At 42.4% G+C, this 18,772-nt stretch overlaps 2 protein-coding genes across 4 annotated transcripts in view; both read right to left on the bottom strand.

Moving 5' to 3' along the window:
• Positions 1-6,100, bottom strand: part of Slc3a1 (solute carrier family 3 member 1) — a 33,283-nt gene extending 27,183 nt beyond the window's left edge. Inside the window, exons 1-3 of the mRNA XM_034513914.2 lie at positions 5,597-6,100; positions 1,142-1,321; positions 859-1,013 (exon numbers count right to left, since the gene is read on the bottom strand). Of these exons, the coding sequence (XP_034369805.1) occupies positions 859-1,013; positions 1,142-1,321; positions 5,597-6,017 (756 nt within the window). The 5' untranslated portion in view covers positions 6,018-6,100. The remainder of the gene's footprint in view (positions 1-858; positions 1,014-1,141; positions 1,322-5,596) is intronic.
• Positions 6,101-15,316: 9,216 nt separating this feature from the next.
• Positions 15,317-18,772, bottom strand: part of Ppm1b (protein phosphatase, Mg2+/Mn2+ dependent 1B) — a 61,584-nt gene continuing 58,128 nt past the window's right edge. For 2 of the 3 annotated variants that reach the window (XM_034513824.2, XM_076942396.1), the window contains 2 exons: positions 16,243-16,290; positions 15,317-15,603 (listed from right to left, as the gene is read on the bottom strand). In XM_034513824.2, the coding sequence (XP_034369715.1) occupies positions 16,243-16,290 (48 nt within the window). In that variant the 3' untranslated portion in view covers positions 15,317-15,603. The remainder of the gene's footprint in view (positions 15,604-16,242; positions 16,291-18,772) is intronic. The other variant, XM_076942397.1, reaches the window with a different exon arrangement.

Raw genomic sequence — 18,772 nt, 5'->3', positions numbered from 1 at the left:
CAGGCTAGCCTCGAACTCAGAAATCCGCCTGCCTCTGCCTCCCAAGTGCTGGGATTAAAGGCGTGCGCCACCACCACCCGGCTGTAAATGTTTTTCAAATGATATTTATTTTACTTGCAGTAGGTTGAACGTACAGATATAGAACCTATTCCATACAATATTTTACACTAAAAGTTCATTCACTAAATCTAAAACTCGGGTTTAAATGCATGTCTTGGGTTCTTATTTGCTAAATCTGGCCACTTAGACAGAAAGGACAGAGTCTCTTACAGAAGGAGCAAGGAGAAGGAAGGATGGTTTCTACCATCTCTGAGTAGTGTTTGCTGCTGAGGATGCTGGGGTGGGAAGGGGGCAGCAGGGCGTCGGAAGAGGATGAGACCATGCCGATCACTGGGCTCAGTTCAGGTGGGGATGATGACAACAGGATGTGTCCTGAGGCTCAGGTACAGAAGGTCACAGGAGGGAAAGTGATGAACAACTATCTTTGTTTATGTTATTGTCCAGCAGTGGGGTCAAAAAGTCAAAGAGGCAAAGGGCTCTGGAGGGTGCTAAAAGATAGTAGAAAAAAAAGGAATGTTAGTTTCCTATCTTCGTCCAGGAGAGTGATGCTGGACAAAGTGGGAAGAGAAGGCACAAGAGAAGGAGATGCTAGTGAGAGAGGACCACATACTAGAACACAGCAGCTCAACAATGACGTCAGAAACCTAAAAGCCGTTTGGATTTTTATCTATTTGTAACTAACATGGTCTATTTCTAAACTCATTCCTTCCATGCTTTCCAACCTAAAGGGCTTCACGTCGCTCCAGTTCACTGAGTCTAGAGCTGCCTGATTGCTGTCTGCTCATCTGTTGTCCTTACCCAGTTGTTGGGAGGGGTGGTTACACCGTTGTCATGGGTACAGTTGTGCCAGATGTAATAATCGGTGTATTTCCCGCTCCGTGTCCTACTCGATTGGAACCAAGGATGTTTGTCACTGGTGTGGTTTGGTATGAAATCAATTATTAATTTTAAACCTAATGAGTAAAAACATATCAAATGTTAGAAACAGATTGTGATAGAAGCATGTCAGTTAAGGAGAAGATGTCACGTGACACTCCCCATCTACTTTCCTACGCACTCCCCACCCCCACATTCCATTTACCTTTGTCATGGATGGCAGCAACCAAATTCTCAAAATCTTTCATTGTTCCAAATATAGGGTCGATTTCTTTGAAATCCTCAATAGCATATCTGAAGTCTTTCAAAGACGATTTATAAAAGGAAGTGATCCAAACAGTCTTTATGTTTAAAGCAGTGATATAGTCCAGCTTCTCTTGGATACCTGAAGGAAGAGCCAAGGCCATGAGCAAACACCTCTTTGTTTTTCTATTTGAAGCATTAAAAATAAAATGGGGGAGTGATGTAAATAAATACATTAGCGGCTTTAGAAAGCAAGCCTACCTCTCACAATCACTGCTTCAAAGGAATAACACATTGGATTTTTTTTTTCAATGAAAAAAAATATTTTTAATACTCAGAAAATTGAATTCACATGTCCACTATGAAAAGAGAAAAAGGGATAATGGGGTGGAGACTAGAGAAACAAGCAGCGTTAGATGTTCCTTTATGACCCATGTGTGCTTTTGCATCCTATTCTTCTGCATCACCTAGTATCAGGCTGGCCTTGAACTCATAGACACCCACCTGCTTCTGCCTCACTGAGTGCTGGGATTAGGAGTAATGTCTGAAAAGCACTGGCCCATACCAAGGCAACTTGCTACATGTGGTATTGAGCATTTGCAATGTGGCTCATCCAGGTTGGGATGTGCTGGAGGGGAAGGCACATACCAGATGTTTAACAAAGAGAAAGAATTTAGTATATGTCAATAGTACCTTATGTTGATCTAGTGATACAGAAAAATGGGCATTAAACAAAATATATTTTTAAAGTCAACTTCACCTTGGAAAACAAATGACCTTGCGCAATGCTGCTATAGAAACATAAGGAGCCTTTTCGTCAAGATGGCATCAAAATCGAAGAAGGAAGCTCTTGCCCCTCCCAAAGCCGAAGTCAAAGCTAAGTAAGGAGGCAGTGCTGAAAGGCGGCCACAGCCAAAAAAAGGAGATCTGAACATCACCCACCTTCCTGCGGCCCAAGACACTGCAATCCAGAGGCAGCCAAAATATCCCCGAAAGAGTGCACCCAGGAGAAACAAGCTTGGCCACTATGCTATCATCAAATTCCCACTGACCACTGAGTCAGCCATGAAGAAAACAGAGGACAACAACATGCTTGTGTTCATTGTGGATGCCAAGGCCAACAAGCACCAGATCAAACAGGACGTGAAGAAACTGTATGACATTGATGTGGCCAAGTTCAATACCCTGCTAAGGCCTGATGGAGAGAAGGCGTGTGTTCACTTGGCTCCTGGTTAGGATGCTCTGCATGTTGCCAACAAGTCAACTGAGTCCAGATGACTAATTCTAAATATACACTTTTTTTTTACCATTAAGAAAGAGAGAGAGAGAGAGAGAGAGAGAGAGAGAGAGAGAGAGAGAGAGAGAAAGAAAGAAAGAAAAGGAGGCTGGAGTGGGTTGATTAATCCCTGGACTGGAGAAGAGCTGTGCAAGGCTGTGTGTGGAGCATGTGCTAGCTCTGACCATCTGGGGTGGAGGAGCTGATAAGCAAAGCTGTGGGCTGGGGTGTCCCAGGATAAGTGGGCTTGAGTATGGGAAATGAATAAGTAACCTAGCAAACAGCAAGAACTATTATCCAGAACAGAAGGGTCAGGCTGAACTGTAACACTGAGGTAGAGGGCAGGTACATGCCAGTATTTGCCGGGTTTCATGTTTTCTCAGGCTATCTTTACAGCAAGTGGTCCTCATTCACTTATGCAGAAAGGCAGGAGTTCATACACCAGAGACTCTAGGCTTGCTAGGGGGACCTATGGAAGTTAAGCCCTGTACGTGGAATCTTGTAGGATTAGCTGCGGTGGCTTCTAGATCATGGTCCTGAGTGCAGATTTGAAGACTTGAGCCAGTAGTTTTCTGTGTTTCCACAAGCCTACCTAAAGTTTGCCACACCCAAACAAGCAGAAGGTTGAAAAGACCAAAGCACAAAGTCACCTGACCCTGGCAGCACCTTCCTGGCAGAAGTGAAGACATTCTAGAGACACCCTTTGGTTATCAGACTATTGAAACCAATGTCCCTCAGGAATTAGAATTTCCCCCCAGAACCTCCTGCTGGGAGAAGTAAAAGCCTGAAGCCTGGTGCCAGCTAGAGGAGGAGCTTGTCTCCTGGAAAGAGATTTCTCACAGTTCTGAGTCCCTCACCAGAGCCACAGGATGACTGGGGCTGGACAGTGATGCATCACCTAGAGATGGCCACACTTTGGCCAGGACTTCTTTGCTGTGTGTTTTTCTTGCCTTTTATTTCATCAAGAGCCATGACTAGGGATTTCTTCCTAGCCTGGCCATGTTGAATCAGTCTCTGTTTTTCTCTATCACTCAGGAGGCTCTAACTGGCCTATTGAGAATGGTGGTTGAGCCTGGCTTGCTATGGCTGCCCAGGCCCAGGCTCTAGCACCACAGGATCTAGGCTGTTCTGCGGAAGCAGGCTGCTCATTTTTGTTGTCTTTACTGTTGCCTGTAACATTTCAGAGCAAAAGCTGGCGACAGAAATAGTTCTACTTAGACCAGAAGCAAGTACAGGGTTAAGCACACAGGAAGCCCTGGGGCAGAGTGGATGCTCCAGCACAAGGAAAGGAGGAAGGAAGAAGAGAAGATTGGGGCAGCTGGGGGCGGGGCAGCTGGGGGCGGGGCAGCTGGGGGCGGGGCAGCTGGGGGCGGGCCGTCACACCACCTAGGGACTGAGGGATCCCAGTCCTACCTTTGGAGAAACAGAAGACAACACTAAAACCAAACCCAAGGTGATTTCTTCAGAATAATAGAATCTTTGAGCTTGAGGAGCAGAACCTACTGGATAACAGAAAACAACTGTTCCCCAAGGAAAAAGCAGAAAAGAACACACAGAGCTGACTAGAAACTGCATGCTTGTGGGAACTTGGAAGCCACCTAGGAGAGGGCTGGGGGGGCAGGACCAGGAGGCAGAAGTGTGTCCCTAATTCTGGATTGTCAAAATCCAACTTTGTCAACACTAGCTGAGTAAGAGAGGCAACATGAGCTTGCCATAACTGTGCAAAGCAACAAGGGACCGTGATAAAGGCAGAAGACAAAGTCTATTGAAGGTGGCGGCTCTAAGTTGTGCCTCTGGGGACAGATATACTATTCTCCAAATACTGATGGTGGAGACGTTATTTTTAATGGGTGGAAAGGCTGCTAAAATAGGCCGATGGTAGGATACTTGTCTCACAGGGCAAAGCCCTGGAATCCACCCTCAGCACTGAGAATATGGAGAAAAAGTCAGAGAGGGGAAAACAACCCAGACAGAGTACAAAAACAAAAAGCCTTTCATTGAGGAAGTTGGGGGGGGTTGAACATATAACATTTTAAAGACAGACTGGACCATTCTTTCTGTTGCACTCACCCTGCCACAGCATCTTAGTTTTTTATTCAAACAAATAATCAGTATATCAAAAGAATGTCCTTCCTAGTTTATTTCTTCTTACTGCTCTTACTGCATTCCCTTTTAAAATATCCTCTCTCTCTCTCTCTCTCTCTCTCTCTCTCTCTCTCTCTTTCTCTCTCTCTCTTTCTCTCTCTCTCTTGCTCACTCGCTCTCTCTCTCTCCCTCTCTCTCTCTCTCTCTCTCTCTTGCTCACTCGTTCTCTCTCTCTCCCTCTCTCTCTCCCTCTCTCTCTCTCTGTCTCGTGTGTGTGTGTGTGTGTGTGTGTGTGTGTGTGTGTGTGTGTGTGTTGATTTTAGCCCCAGGCTGCCCTGGAACTCAGGGCACTCTTCCTTCCTCAGCCTCCTCAGGGCTAGCCAGAGGGATAGCACCCAGCTCTATTCTGTCCTAAACCATGGCGACTCTCAGCTAATACACTGTCTAGCACTGTCTTAATACAGATTGGATGCTGACAGAGTGTCCAATTATAATAAGAAATTACATATAGAACTTTTAGCTCAATTTTAAAAAATACAAAATTTTGGTTCTACTCTTCTACTAATATGGCTATTGCTACCGAGAATCCCTTATTAGGCAACAACTAACACACCATTGGGCTTTTAGCCTTCTCTCTCAGGATTGAAACTTGAAGATAATCTTCCACTTGTGCACACATTACATTTGTATAACACGATGTATGTATTAATAAACTCTCAGCTAGACAACAAGCTGCACCTGGGCCTGAAGAGCCAGTCTCAGATGAAACTTGGAGCCACAAAATCAGATTTTAAGATTGACAAGGGAATGAGTATGTGCATGGTTTTAGTGGACAAGAGATTAATCAACCCCTTGACCCTAAACCCTTCAGCAAATAGCCTTGCCTCAAGAGCAAGCTTCTGCTGAGTGGTGCTTGAATTAACTCCCAGGGAAACAGGTGCCAGCCATCCTGGAATGGGCTTACCACACAAGCCAGGCACAGAGTGGTTTTGAGGGAGCTGGAGGTGGAACCACAAACCACCCTCCACTGGATGGTCCTGAGCACTGAACACTCACCTTTCAGGTCTCCATTCCCATCCTGGTCACTGTCCTTAAAAGACCTCGGGTAGATCTGGTACATGGGACCTGCCTGCCACCAGTCAAGGCATTTTGGAGAGATGATGATGATGGCTATGGTGGCTCCAATGAGCAGGAACACGGAAACCACGGTGAGCCAGAAGAGGATCTCCCGGGGCACCCGGTAGCGAGCCTGGCTGGAGAACTCGAACAGAACCTCCTTGGGCATCCCCGCATAGGGCCGCACCGCCTTTAGTTGAGGCTCCTCTGGAGCAGGGATATTCACGGCCTGTGGGGTGGCCCTAGAGCCTGGGTCTTGGTCCTGCTCTGGGATGTCTTCATTTTGGACAAACCCGTTATTCGTCCGGCATCCCTTCAAACTCATATGGATGGAGTCTCTCTTGCCTTTGTTCTCATCCATGTGTACCCTGTGCAGCTCTTCCCAGTGCTTTTCAGCAGGGACAGAGGTGGAAAAGTGGCTTGCTGAACGCTGTGGTTTGTTAATGAGCTTTGAATGGTTTATAAATAATCCTGGCTGGACTTTGTCCAGTCAAGGAAGAAAGGGTAAAGTTTAGTAAAGGGGGTCAGGAGGAGTGTGTGTGAAAATTATCTTTACAGCCAGTGGCTGACTCAGCCATAGTAACAGTACACGGAGGAGGAGATCGGGGAGAAGAGGCGGGGTTCCAAGCACTCGAAGATGCTACTTGTGTGAGTACCAACTGCCTACGGTAATACTATTCACAAAAGTACAAAGGGTGGAGTGACCCAGAGAGATGGCAAACAATGTGAAATGAACATACAGGAGAAATTATTCCTTTTAAAAGGGAAACAAAGTCTGACACATACTACAGGATGGATAGACCATGAGGAATTATGCTGAGTGAAAAATAACCACACCCAAGACAAATAGTGTGGTTCCACGTAGAGAAGGAACCTAACTATGTTCACAGAAGCGGAAAACAGAACCGTGCTTGGGGGTTTAGGAGGAGCTGTGGGAAATTGTTGGCCAATGGAAAAAAATTCCACCAGGGGATTTTGGTGAGTTTTGGAGATGGACAATTGTGGTCCTACAACAAAGCATATCTGCTGCCACTGAGCCATGTATTAAAGAAGCGGGTATAGTGGTGTTATGTCTGTTTACAGTGTTTGAAGCGTAACATTTTCTTTCTTTAGCTAGGTATAAAAATGACCTTGAACTTTATAAGGGGAAACAGGCTGTCCGTTTTGTTGGATAGTCTCTTCCTACAGATCCACGGAAGTGGCCCTGGAGGCAGGAACCGCATTACTGTTGCTGAGGCGAATTTTATCTCAGCTCAGGCTGACTCCAGACAGCCCTTGTGTATGACTAAGCTCTGTATGTGTTCGCAGTTCAACCTCAGGTCTTTGATACTGATTTCAGAAAAGAATGTGGCTTTAGCATTCTTGTAAGCACTTCCAGAGCACGGGTGGGGCGGGGGTGGGGGTGTATGATGCTGAGCCTTGCAAGTTCAAGTGTTTTACTACTGGCAAATAGTCCTTAATCCTCACGCTAAATACTTGTTTAATCATTGACAAGTGTAGAACACATTTGCAAGTCCTTGGAAACTGCTGAAAGGCTGGTCTCAGATTCCCCAGGCCTCAAGGAATGACATGATTCACCACACTTGAGGGCTTTGATTAGACAGAAGACATTTAATTAAAAAATATTATTGTGGGGGGGCAGGGTGCGGTGCACACGAGACGTTCAGAGGACAATGCTGTGGAGTTAGATGTCTTCTTCCACCTTTGCCTGGGCTCTGGGGTTGAACTCAGGAGCAGCTCCCGTTGTCTCTGTCACCTTGTCTGGGTGTCCAACACAACAGGGTTTTCTTGGAGCAGTTTAGTATAGAGGAGTCTGATACTTGTTCTTGTTTAACATAGTCCTGAAGACACATTCATGACAATCTCGCCTCATAAACTTGCAGAAACTGCAATGGTGTTTCTTGTCATTATACACGAAATTTTTGTCATGAAGCAGTTGTGTGCTGTTGCTTGTTTTGACCAAGTCTCACTATGTATCCCTGGCTGGCTTGGAAGTCATTATGGCAGATGGACAAGGCTAGCCTTGAATTTAGAGGTGGCTAATGAAATGAATTAGCTTTAATGTTTTGATACCGCATTATCTGTCCAACACATAAATACACCATAGAAGCATCCAAGTTCATCCGTCCCCAACCATGGCTGAGACAGCAGCGCAGCCCTCTAGCATGCAGAATGTGGGAACTGGACTAATCTGATGGGCGCTGGCCTGGAGAGCGCTTTTAACAGTAAAACAAATCGTGAGCTCTTACTTGACCCACTAGAGTAACACCTTCCAATTTACAATATCCCAAGGCACAGTCACTGAGAGCAAAACACAAGCTAAGGGATATGTTTGCAACAGCAACAAAGCACTTACCTTTACCATGGAAGTGTATGCTGGTACATTTTATATAGACGTGAACATTGTAGAACTTCGTACTACCCATTCAAACACTAAATGTCAGCAGAAAACTTAGAAGAGATAGTTTAAATGGACATCTCGTGCACAATGGTTCATTCTACCAAAGAATAAAACAACACTTTTCAATCACATTAACATCAAATTATTATTTTTTTTTTAAAAAAAGTTTCTTCAGATAAGGGTATAATGTAACCTGACACATTAAGTCTACAAAGTAATTTGGCAGTGTGTGCCAAGAGCTTTGACATTTTGGGGGTTAGTTTTGAAACAGAAACTATGCAAAAATAAAGAGTTGGGACTGAGACAAAAGAAGGTAGAAAGATTTGGAATCATGATTACAGAATATATATATATGTGCATATATAAATGTATATAGAGTATAAAAGAGAACTTAAAGTACAGAGAAGCAATAAGTAGTGCTGGACCACTGGCTATTTGGAAAAAATAATAAAGCTATGAAGCTAACGTTATTCTTTAAAACAAAATAATTTCTATGAACACCGAATTTAAAAGTAAAAAAAATTAAATTTAGGTATTTTTTAAAATGCACAAACATAATCCTAGAATTGAAAAGCTTTCCTAAATATAATGCAAAATATAAATCCTAGAGACTATTGGGGGTGTAAGTTTTTCTGCTGTAGAAATAAGATAGGTCTGGAGAAATGGCTTGGCGGTTAAGAGCACTCATGTTCTTCCAGAGGGTCTGAGCTTGTTGGGGGCCGACTTTCAGTAGAAAGTGGCTATCAGCTTTGCAGCCATCTTGAGCCATATACCCTGACATGAGACTTGGATTACAATAGCCTACAACAGCTGAGCACACTCTGATAATCTTGGTTTAGATACCTTGAGATTAAAGGTGTGTGAGATTAAAGGTGTGTGACTTAAGAGTATGACTTAGAAGTATAGAGATCAGAGTTAGAGACAAGACCTAAGGGCATGATTAAAGGTGTAACTTAGAGGCGTGGCTTAGAAGTAAGACATATAAAAGGCAGAGACAGAATCAGACTGAGATCAGACGAATCAGACTCATCAGACATTAGGTAGAAGACACTTAGCTCCAGACAGAATCAGACTGAGATCAGAGAATCAGACACAGCAGACAGAGGAGACAGAGAAGGAGACACTTAGAGGAAGAGAGACTGAAGAATAAACGGGATTGAATCACACCCTGTCTGGTCTTCATTCTTCGAGTCTGCCCTCACCCTGGCTCTTGCTGACCCGACCCGCAGACCGGAGAGGCAGCTTGGGCCTGGATACAGTGGCCGCCCAAACGTGGGGCTAGTGTGGACCACAACATGAGCTAAATTCCTAATCACCATGTAGAGACTCACAACCATCTGTAATGAGATCTGATGCTCTCTTCTTGTGTATCTGAAGACAGAGCACTCATGTACATAAAATCATATGTAAATCTTTTTTTAAAAAAGCACACACTCCTAGAGGAAAATATCTATAACATCTCTGACCTGCGACATTTCAGAGTGTAGAAATCTGCTTTACAAATTAGCACAGAAAGGTAGACAGAGGAACAAAGGCAATAAGCAGACAATACAGGAAAAAATTACAAGTGTTAAAAATTTCACTCAAAACTAAATAGATAGAAACCCAAGTTAAAAGCTTAGTCTCTGAGTTGCTGTAGAGAGTGGTCAGTAACACGCCAGGCAAGAACACAGACCAGGGCCCAATTCTCACTACTAACACTTTAATAATTTTGTCTTTAATTTTATGGGTACTTTGCATGTAAATCTGTGCACCATGAATGCACATGTCAGACACCCATGGAGGACAGAAGAGCAAGCACAGGAGAACATCAGATCCTTTGGGACTGGAGTTACAGATGGTTGTAAGCCACCATGTGGGTATTGGAAATAGAATACTGGACCGCTAGAAGAGAAGTTAGTGGTGTTTTTGTGTGCGTGTGCGTGTGCGTGTGCGTGTGTGTGTGTGTGTGTGTTTATCTGTGTTTCAAGACAGGTTTTCTGTGTGGAGCCCTGGTTGTTCTGGAATTGACTCTGTAGATCATGCTGGCCTCGAACTCAGATATTCACCAGCCTCTACCTCCTAAATGCTGGGACTAAAGGTGTGTTTCAATTGGGTGAAGCATTTTTTTTTTTTATTAGTAACTTTAAAAAAATGTTAATCAAAGGCTGCCCATACAATCAGAAGTGTAACCCAATACCCACCCTAGATATACCAACTATCTTTGACTGGTGGAGACACACAACATCTGCCTCTATATCATTCCCCCCCCCCCCCCAATCTCCTAGCTCTTCCTCTCCTTCTCCTTACTCCTCCCACCTTAGGTCCTCCTACATATCACCCTTCCTGTTAAAATAAAACCTTCCTCTCAAAATACAATTAGAGCATAACTATATCAATTTGTATCAGTAAGGTACAAGATAGACCTAGAACCTAGTCCATCATTTTGTTGACTAACCAGAACCTCTGTCATCTCTCCTAACTAAAATACTTAGTTCTGAACCTGACTTTTTTCTTGGCTTTAGAATGAATGTCAGTGGAAAACCATCCTCTCAAATCTTTTCTCTCAAAGTAAGAAGCTGAGATTGGCTTTGAGGTCTTCAACCCCGTTAGAAATCCAGAATGACTAAATTAACTGAAATTATGGGAAGCACTAAGCATAGCTTCTAAAACTTAGCCAATTTATAGAGACCACTGAACACCTGGACAGTCCCTATACTACAAAACGTTGGGGCATCCGATCTTTAGCCTTCTGGCCCAGGATCATCTGACAGACCTAGTAATGCAGAATTATTAAGGGCTGATTACTCTGTTTTGGCAGATATAATCAGTCGACTATTCCACAAGTGTGTCCTTTTCTGGACATTAATTTGTCTGTAGATGAAAAGAAGCAATTCTTGCTTAGTGGCTGTCTCACCACAACTGGAGTAACTCCAAAGATGCTCAATTTCTTCTTAGAATCCACAACAGGAAGCTGTCAGAAGACAGGTCTCTAATCAAAATGAACATCAATACAGAAATGTTTGTAATGACAATTCTGTGGACTTCTGACGCTTTGAAAACCAACTATCCATGTAAGGCAATCTGGACTGTTGTCTGTTAACTCCTTTCAGCTATTTCTAAATAAAAGATAGAAAATACCCTAACAATAAACTCAGAGCCATGAATTTGCTATAGGCCCTTAACTCACAGGCTAACCATCTCAAATCAGTTAAAAAAGTTAAAGAAGGACTGGGTCTAAGCCTTGTATTCCTAAATGTGTTATACAGGCACAATGCCTATGAGAGTATCAATATTCATCTCACTTTTATATCAATAAGAAGCTCGTACCAATGAAAACTTTTAAATTTGAAATCAAAGTAAATTTTGTACCACTTAAGAAATTATAACTTCATCTTGATAACAATTATACAGATTTCTACCAATACGTTATGGCTATGCAATAAATCCTAGTTATTCCTCCCTGTTCCAACAAAACTACTACTTTTCCCTAGAAAGACAGCCCAATATTAACCACCTTAATCCCCAAGCCCAGGGAATAGGGGCGCTGACTCTTCATTAACTTCTTCAAGCTGATTATGGGCGTTGAGATATTAGAAGAGGGCAGGGGGAAGAGTAAATTGATAAGCCTCTGATGCTGTGTCTTCACTGCATCCAGCTAGAATTCCAGGACATCAGAGGTTCGAGCAGGTCTGCTCAGCTTGCTTGATGAGTAGATACACCAAGGCTGTGTATTCTGCAATATACAAATCTCAAAACAGATTTTAGTACCAAGATAATATTTTGTTTGAATTCTGGAATCTAGTCTTCTGGCAGCCTGCCTCTGTTATGTCTAATTCATATAATTCTGGGAGTTTCTATGAGGGTGTGCTCCCATCATCCTCCCATTCCAGCCTCCCTGCTCTTGAATTCCCCAACACTAGGGAATCCAAACTTTCGGGCACCAAGGCCCTCCACTTCCACTGATGCCTGGCAAGGCCACCCTCAACTACCTATACAGGTGGAGCCATGAGTCCCTCCCTTTGTGTTCTTGGGCTGGAGATTTTAGAATGGCTACTCCAGCTTGTTTCTTAGGACCATTTGCTTGAAAATTGTTTTCCAGCCTTTTACTCTAAGGTAGATTCTGTCTTTGTCACTGAGGTGGGTTTCCTGTATACAGCAAAATGTTGGGTCCTGTTTATGTATCCAGACCATTAGCCTGTGTCTTTTTATTGGGGAATTGAGTCCATTGATGTTAAGAGATATTAAGAAACAGTGATTGTTGCTTCCTGTTATTTTTATTAGAGGTGGAATTATCTTTGTGTGGCTATCTTCTTTTGGACTGGTTGGAAGAGGATTACTTTCTTGCTCTTCCTAGGGTATAATTTCCCTCCTTGTATTGGAGCTTTCCTGCTATTATCCTTTGCAATGCTGGGTTTGTGGAAAGATATTATGTAAATTTGGTTTTGTCATGGAATATCTTGGTTTCTCCATCTATAGTAATTGAGAGTTTTGCTGGGTATAGTAGCCTGGGCTAGCATTTGTGTTCTCTTAGGGTCTGTATGACATCTGTCCAGGATCTTCTAGCTTTTATAGTATCTGGTGAGAAGTCTGGTGTAATTCTGATAGGTCTGCCTTTATATGTTACTTGGTCTTTTTCCCTTACCGCATTTAATAATCTTTGTTTTATGCACTTGGTGTTTTGATTATTATGTGACGGGAGGTATTTCTTTTTTGGTCTAGTCTATTTGGAGTTCTATAGGCTTCTAGTATGTTTATGGGCATCTTCTTCTTTAGGGAAGTTTTGTTCTATAATTGTGTTGAAGATATTTGTTGGCCCTTTAAGTTGGGAATCTTCAGTCTCTTCTATACCTATTATCCTTAGATTTGGTCTTCTCATTGTGTCCTGGATTTCTTGGATGCTTTGTGTTAAGAACTTTTTGCATTTTCTTTGACAGTTGTGTCAATATTTTCAATGCTATCTTCTGCACCTGAGAGTCTCTCTTCTATCTCTTGTATTCTGCTGCTGATGCTTGCATCTGTGTCCTGATCTTTTTCCTAGGTTTTCTATCTCCAGAGTAGTCTCCCTTTGAGATTTCTTTATTGTTTTTACTCCCATTATGTCCTGGATGTTTTTGTTCAACTCCTTCACCTGTTTGGTCGTGTTCTCTTTAATTCTTTAAGGGATTTTTGTGTTTCCTGTATAAGGGCTTCTACCTGTTTACCTGTGTTCTCCTCTAATTCTTTGAGTGTTATGTCCTTCTTAACGTCCTCTGTCATCATCGTTAGAAGTGATTTTAAAACTGAATCTTGTTTTCCTGGTGATATGGGGAATTTAGGACTTTCTAGTGTGGGAGAACTAGGTTCTAATGATGCCAAGTACCCTGGGTTGCTGATGCTAATCTTCTTGGGCTTGCCTTTTGCCATCTAGATAGATCTCCTTAGTGCTACCTGCACTCACTGTCTCTGACTGGAGCCTGTCTTTCCTATTATCTTGGTTGTTTCAGAACTGTGTGGGGTGGGTGTTACTACTGGGGTTGGAGCTGGGGCCCAAGATCTGCTCAGTGCTCTGGGCCAGGAATGACTTCCTGGGTCCTAGTGGGTCCCAGTTACTCCCTGTTTGGGGTGGGTGTTGCTGTTTCCTCACCTAAGATACTGCCCAGATTAGAGCTCCTGGGAGGCCTGCTTCCTCTTGGGTTCTGTGAGATTGGGGGCAGAGCTGCTGTACGGGATCTGCTCAGCACCCAGGTCCAGACCAGAAGGAACCAGTGCTCTAGGCCAGGAGTGAATTCCTGGGTCCTAGTGGGTCCCAGTTACTTCGTTTGGGGCGGGTGTTGCTACCTCCTTACCTAAGATACTGCCCAGATTAGAGCTCCTGGGGGGGCCCGCTTCCTCTGGGTTCTATAAGATTTGGGGCAGGGCTGTCACGTGGGATCTGCCGAGTGAAGTCGTTTTTAAATTACACTGTGTTATGTAGAGTATGTCTGTGTGCATGTGCATCACAGAATATACTTAGAGGTCAGGATAACCCATGGGAATCTCTCCCCTTCTGCCATGTGGGTCCCAGGGGTCCAAAATGATCATCAGGATTGGGGATAAGCATCTTTACCTGCCATCCATCTTGTTGAGCCTAAAGTTTTTAATTGACAGACTGCATACATAAAGAGGCATTACATGACCTACAGCTTTACTCTGCTGTCTTTTCCCCGGCTATTTTTGGGCCTTGATAGTCTTAGTCAATCATGAGGGTTACCCGCCCCCCCCCCCCAAATTCCTTTTCAAAATTGTTTTATACAACCATCTTGTCAGCCTTTGGGTGGTGGCTTTATGATTTTAGTTACCTCTCTCAGTCTGAAACATTAAAGTACGTAATTCTAACCAAGTTTAATTCTGATTTTCTTACCTGGGCACACTAAACCCCAGCTAAGGGCATAACCACTACAGTGTTGTCAGCGAGCACATTTCAACACACAGCCATGCATATGAAATGTGTAGAAATAAATCCATTACACTGAAGTTTGCTTTTCTGTGTAACTTCACAACTGAATTACCCAGAGATCTGAAACCTTCAGGAACTCTTTCAATGGTTTTTCTTAAAAAGATGACCACCCACACAAAGTTTGCTCTGTAAGCCCTAGAAAAAGCAATATTAACCTAAGCACAGACACCAAATGTGCTGCTGCTTCTTCTTGCCAGACTTTCTTGCACTTCTGATCTTGAGTGAGAATTCCATCTCAGAAAGGGGTGTTGATGCTGGGGGCACAGAAGTTTCCCATTTCCTAACTGTAAAACACACTAATTTGTGGGATTGTGAAGCTAGCACAAAAGAAGCATGGTGCGCTGAGTGCTTGCCCAGCGAGTGCAGAGCCCTGGGTTTGAATCCCGATACAGTAACGGATAAGAGAAAGGTTGCCCAGGTGATGTATTATCTCAAAGTACCATTTTAGGCCACTTGCAGGTGCACCACCAGCAAATAACCTGCCTGAGCAAGCAAAGCTCCATTTCTTGCATTGCTCAATATAGGTCTTGGAAGTGACCTGGATTAAACCAAAAGGGGGCACGAGATAAGATTTGTTTTCATATACAAACCTCTTAACTCCTCTTGTGAGAGTCCTAAGAATGATTTTAAAAACAACAACAACAACAACAAAAACCCCACCAACCAAACCAAATAAAAAATCAGCCAGAAGATGTGTTCCTGACAGACTGAATAGCACGAGGGTTAGGAAGGTGAAGCAGTGGAATGGTAATGACAGATTAAAGCTTTTACCTCTTAGTCCCTGGAATAAAACCACAAGTGCTACCAAGAGGCCAAACGCGTTTATTGCATGAACATGGAAAGGCTAGGTTGGTACTGCAAGGTGGAAGCTCTCCTCTGCCTTCTCTGATGGGCTAGAAGATTAAAGCTCATAGCAGAACAGACTGCACTGGTGTAATGCTCGACTCACTTTTTCTTTCAAGTTTACAAAAACAAGACAAAACTTTTGTTCTTCTTTGGACTTCCGGGCTCTTGGTAGGTTGATCAGCCTCTGCTTTGTCACCAGAGTTCTCAGCTGGGTTTACAAATAGACGTGCTCAAGTCTGCCATCTGGTGGAAACGATAGATATTGAGACCATTTGCTTCAAGTGACTATGGCTAAACCCTATGTTGGGGTAAGGGGGATAGTTCATTCAGAACAGCACTAAGAAACATGAAAGAAGGAATTCATTTAAGAAAGTACCCATTTAAAGGGCACTGAAACTGTAGTGGGAGATTATAAACACTTCTGTAACTAGAAAGATGTAGCATCTTCCTGAGAGGGACCTCATCCCTTCTCAAAATATCACCAGCCAGCAAATTAATCTATGTACTTAAAAACACAACCAACAGGGAAATATCGTCCACACTATCCAAAGATCATCCTGAGAAGTAAACACATTCAACTTTTTTTTTTTTTTTTTGGTAAAGGTCAAATGACAGACACAGACAATCAAGTGTATAAAAGCTGATATTTAAGATGACACAATACCACTACATGGAATGACTGTAAAACACAACCAAATAAAACAGGAAATATAAGGAAAGGGACAAGGCTGGCTTCTGCAACAGCTGGAACCAGGGGGTAATGGAGGAGTTATAGGAAGATGCTGTATTATATTCTGATCCTTTTGTGTAGTTGAGTTTAAATGTTTGTGCCTGTTATTTACTAAGAAGGACAGTCATAAAGGAAAAATTGCATTTACTTACTCATAATAGGAAAACATTGTCATTGTATGGAATTGAAGGTTGGTAAAACTGTTGAAGAAAATGATAACATTCTAAACTTTTGCATATAAACGACTCCTTAAAGTTCATCAAGTTTAACATGTAAGATCTTTGCAGTCTAAGTAAATTAAACTACTTTAAAAACTTGAGAGTGAGATCAAAGAAGCATCACTCAGCTCCAGTTTGAACAGCCTCAGGGTATGCTCAGCTCTGAGCCTCTCAGCTCTCTGCAGTACAGCTCAAAGCCCTTCCTCTGTTTGAGGGAAAGCTACCCCAGCAAAAGGAAAACCACAGCATGACTTAAGGTCTAGAGGATGCAGCAACACCATGCTCATCTTAGGAATTCAGTTATTCCTGAAGGACAGGTAACCTTTACTCTTAGTCTCAGCCCTCAGTATCCTGCACCAACAAACCATAGCAGCATCACAGTGAGGTGGAGGGAATAATTCATAGCTATGGTAAGACTAAGGTTAACTTCCTAAATGTAAAGAAAATGAATATTAATAGACTATATAAGCAAAGTTAAAGATATACTTGGACAAATATGAGACTAAAAGTTCACGTTACATAATCTAATAATTGAGACTTAAACCACAAAAATAACCATTTGATATTCACTCACCAAACTGACAATAATGGGAAAGTGGGAAAAAGGGCACCCTTGTATACTCCCCATGTATACACTGACACCTTCACTGGGAGATTCCCAACCACTTATTTGATTTTGTTTCTTATTTCATTTTCATTCAAATGCTTTTTTTTTTTTTTTAAATCCCAGTACATGGACAGAAAATTGGATCAACTTTAAATGAACTTGGAATCTTCACCCGAAAGGAATTGGGCAACAACATGCAAACTCTTATATTTTTGGTTGTGAGCCTAGTCTTTAACGGCTGAGCCATCTCTCCAGCCCAACATGCAAACTCTTAATTAGCTTCCCAAGGACTTACTGGTACTTGACTAAAACAGGTAAGATACTTGGCAACATTTTATTTGAACATGATGTCCCTCGGTATAAAACTACCTTAACAGCAACTTAGACTTTTATAATAAAAGGGAGATGAGTTTGAAGTGAAAAAAGAAAATTACAGAACACAACACTCACTCGCTTTATAACTGCTATCCAACCTCATGTGCTAATGTTGTGATGTCTTTTCCAGCTAGGACAGTAGCATATGCCTGTAATCCCACAGCACAGGATGCTGAGGCACAGGTGAAGATATACAGCAAGTCTGTCTCCACAGAAACAGCCAGTCTTCTCCAGTTCACCTGCACCGCTTCTGGACATAGTCTACACAACCCAGCTGTAAGCTGTACTCATCAGACTTCAATGCTAACATTACATGTGTTACTGTGTATCATAAAGAAAAATGACAATTCAGGTGTGGAATGAGGCTTTACTAAAACTCACTTGACACCACTGCAAGTGGCTTCTAAGGCTTAGACTTATATGCCAAATCAGGGTAGTCCTTCAGAAATAATTTTAAACAGCACTTGACTGTAACAAATGTAGTCCAAACAGTATACAGCACTCGGTTATGAACTGAAACAGGAACAAGACTGATCAAGTTGGTGCAGTGCCATACATCATGACAGCTTTGCTAAAGACAGTTGCTACTGACAAATGATGCTTCAAAATTCAGAGACTGCAGAATACTAAAAAAGCAGTTTGTAATACTTTTAACTTTAAGAACCATTTAATGATATGTTTCTTTCAGCTCCTCAACCCTAAACATACTTGGAAAAGCACAGTACGCAGAACTGCTTCAGCCCAGCCCTTCCTCCCTGCTATCATGCTACTCAAGGTCTGCACTGGGGACACGAGTATGCTACATGGGTTAGTCTTCCTTGGTAATGTGCCTTAAATTAGGAAAAGTCTAGAGACAGTCACTTCAAAGGAAGTGACATATGTATCAGCTGGGGTTAGGGTGGAATACTTGACCTGAAGACAATTAAAGGGTGGGAATTCAATATATTAAATGGGACTTAAAAAAAAAAAGAATAAAAAAAGTCAAAACACAAAACCATGATAAATATCTAAACTTTGAATAAATATTAAGACTGACTTTTCTTTCCTTACTGAAACTGCATAAGGAAAAAAGCGGTCCATGTGGTAGATGAAATTGAATGAACAATATAATGAATGAATTATAGTTCAAAGGTATATAACAGAGGGGCTGGCAAGATGGCTCAGCAGGTCAAAAAGCTTGCCATTAAGACTGACAACATGAGTTTGATCCTTGGGACACACATGGTGAAATGAGAGCTTACTGTTGCATGTAGTATGCAAGCCCACACAGACATAACATATATACAGAAGAAAAGTCATTACCATAAGGAGTTACCCACTTCAGATTCCAGAATGGACCTATTTACAGAGTACAGTTTAATTCTACTTTCACTAAAAAGAACCAAATTCAAGTAAAATAAAGACAGTACATGCTGGCCAGAAATCAGTGCTTGAGCTACAGTAACTTACAGTGTAGTCTTCGTAAGAGTTTAGACAAAAGGC

Source organism: Arvicanthis niloticus, chromosome 11 (assembly GCF_011762505.2).
Source record: "Arvicanthis niloticus isolate mArvNil1 chromosome 11, mArvNil1.pat.X, whole genome shotgun sequence".
NCBI lineage: Eukaryota > Metazoa > Chordata > Mammalia > Rodentia > Muridae > Arvicanthis > Arvicanthis niloticus.
The sequence above is the reverse complement of the archived record's forward strand: the minus strand, read 5'-3'. Positions and strand labels throughout refer to the sequence as shown.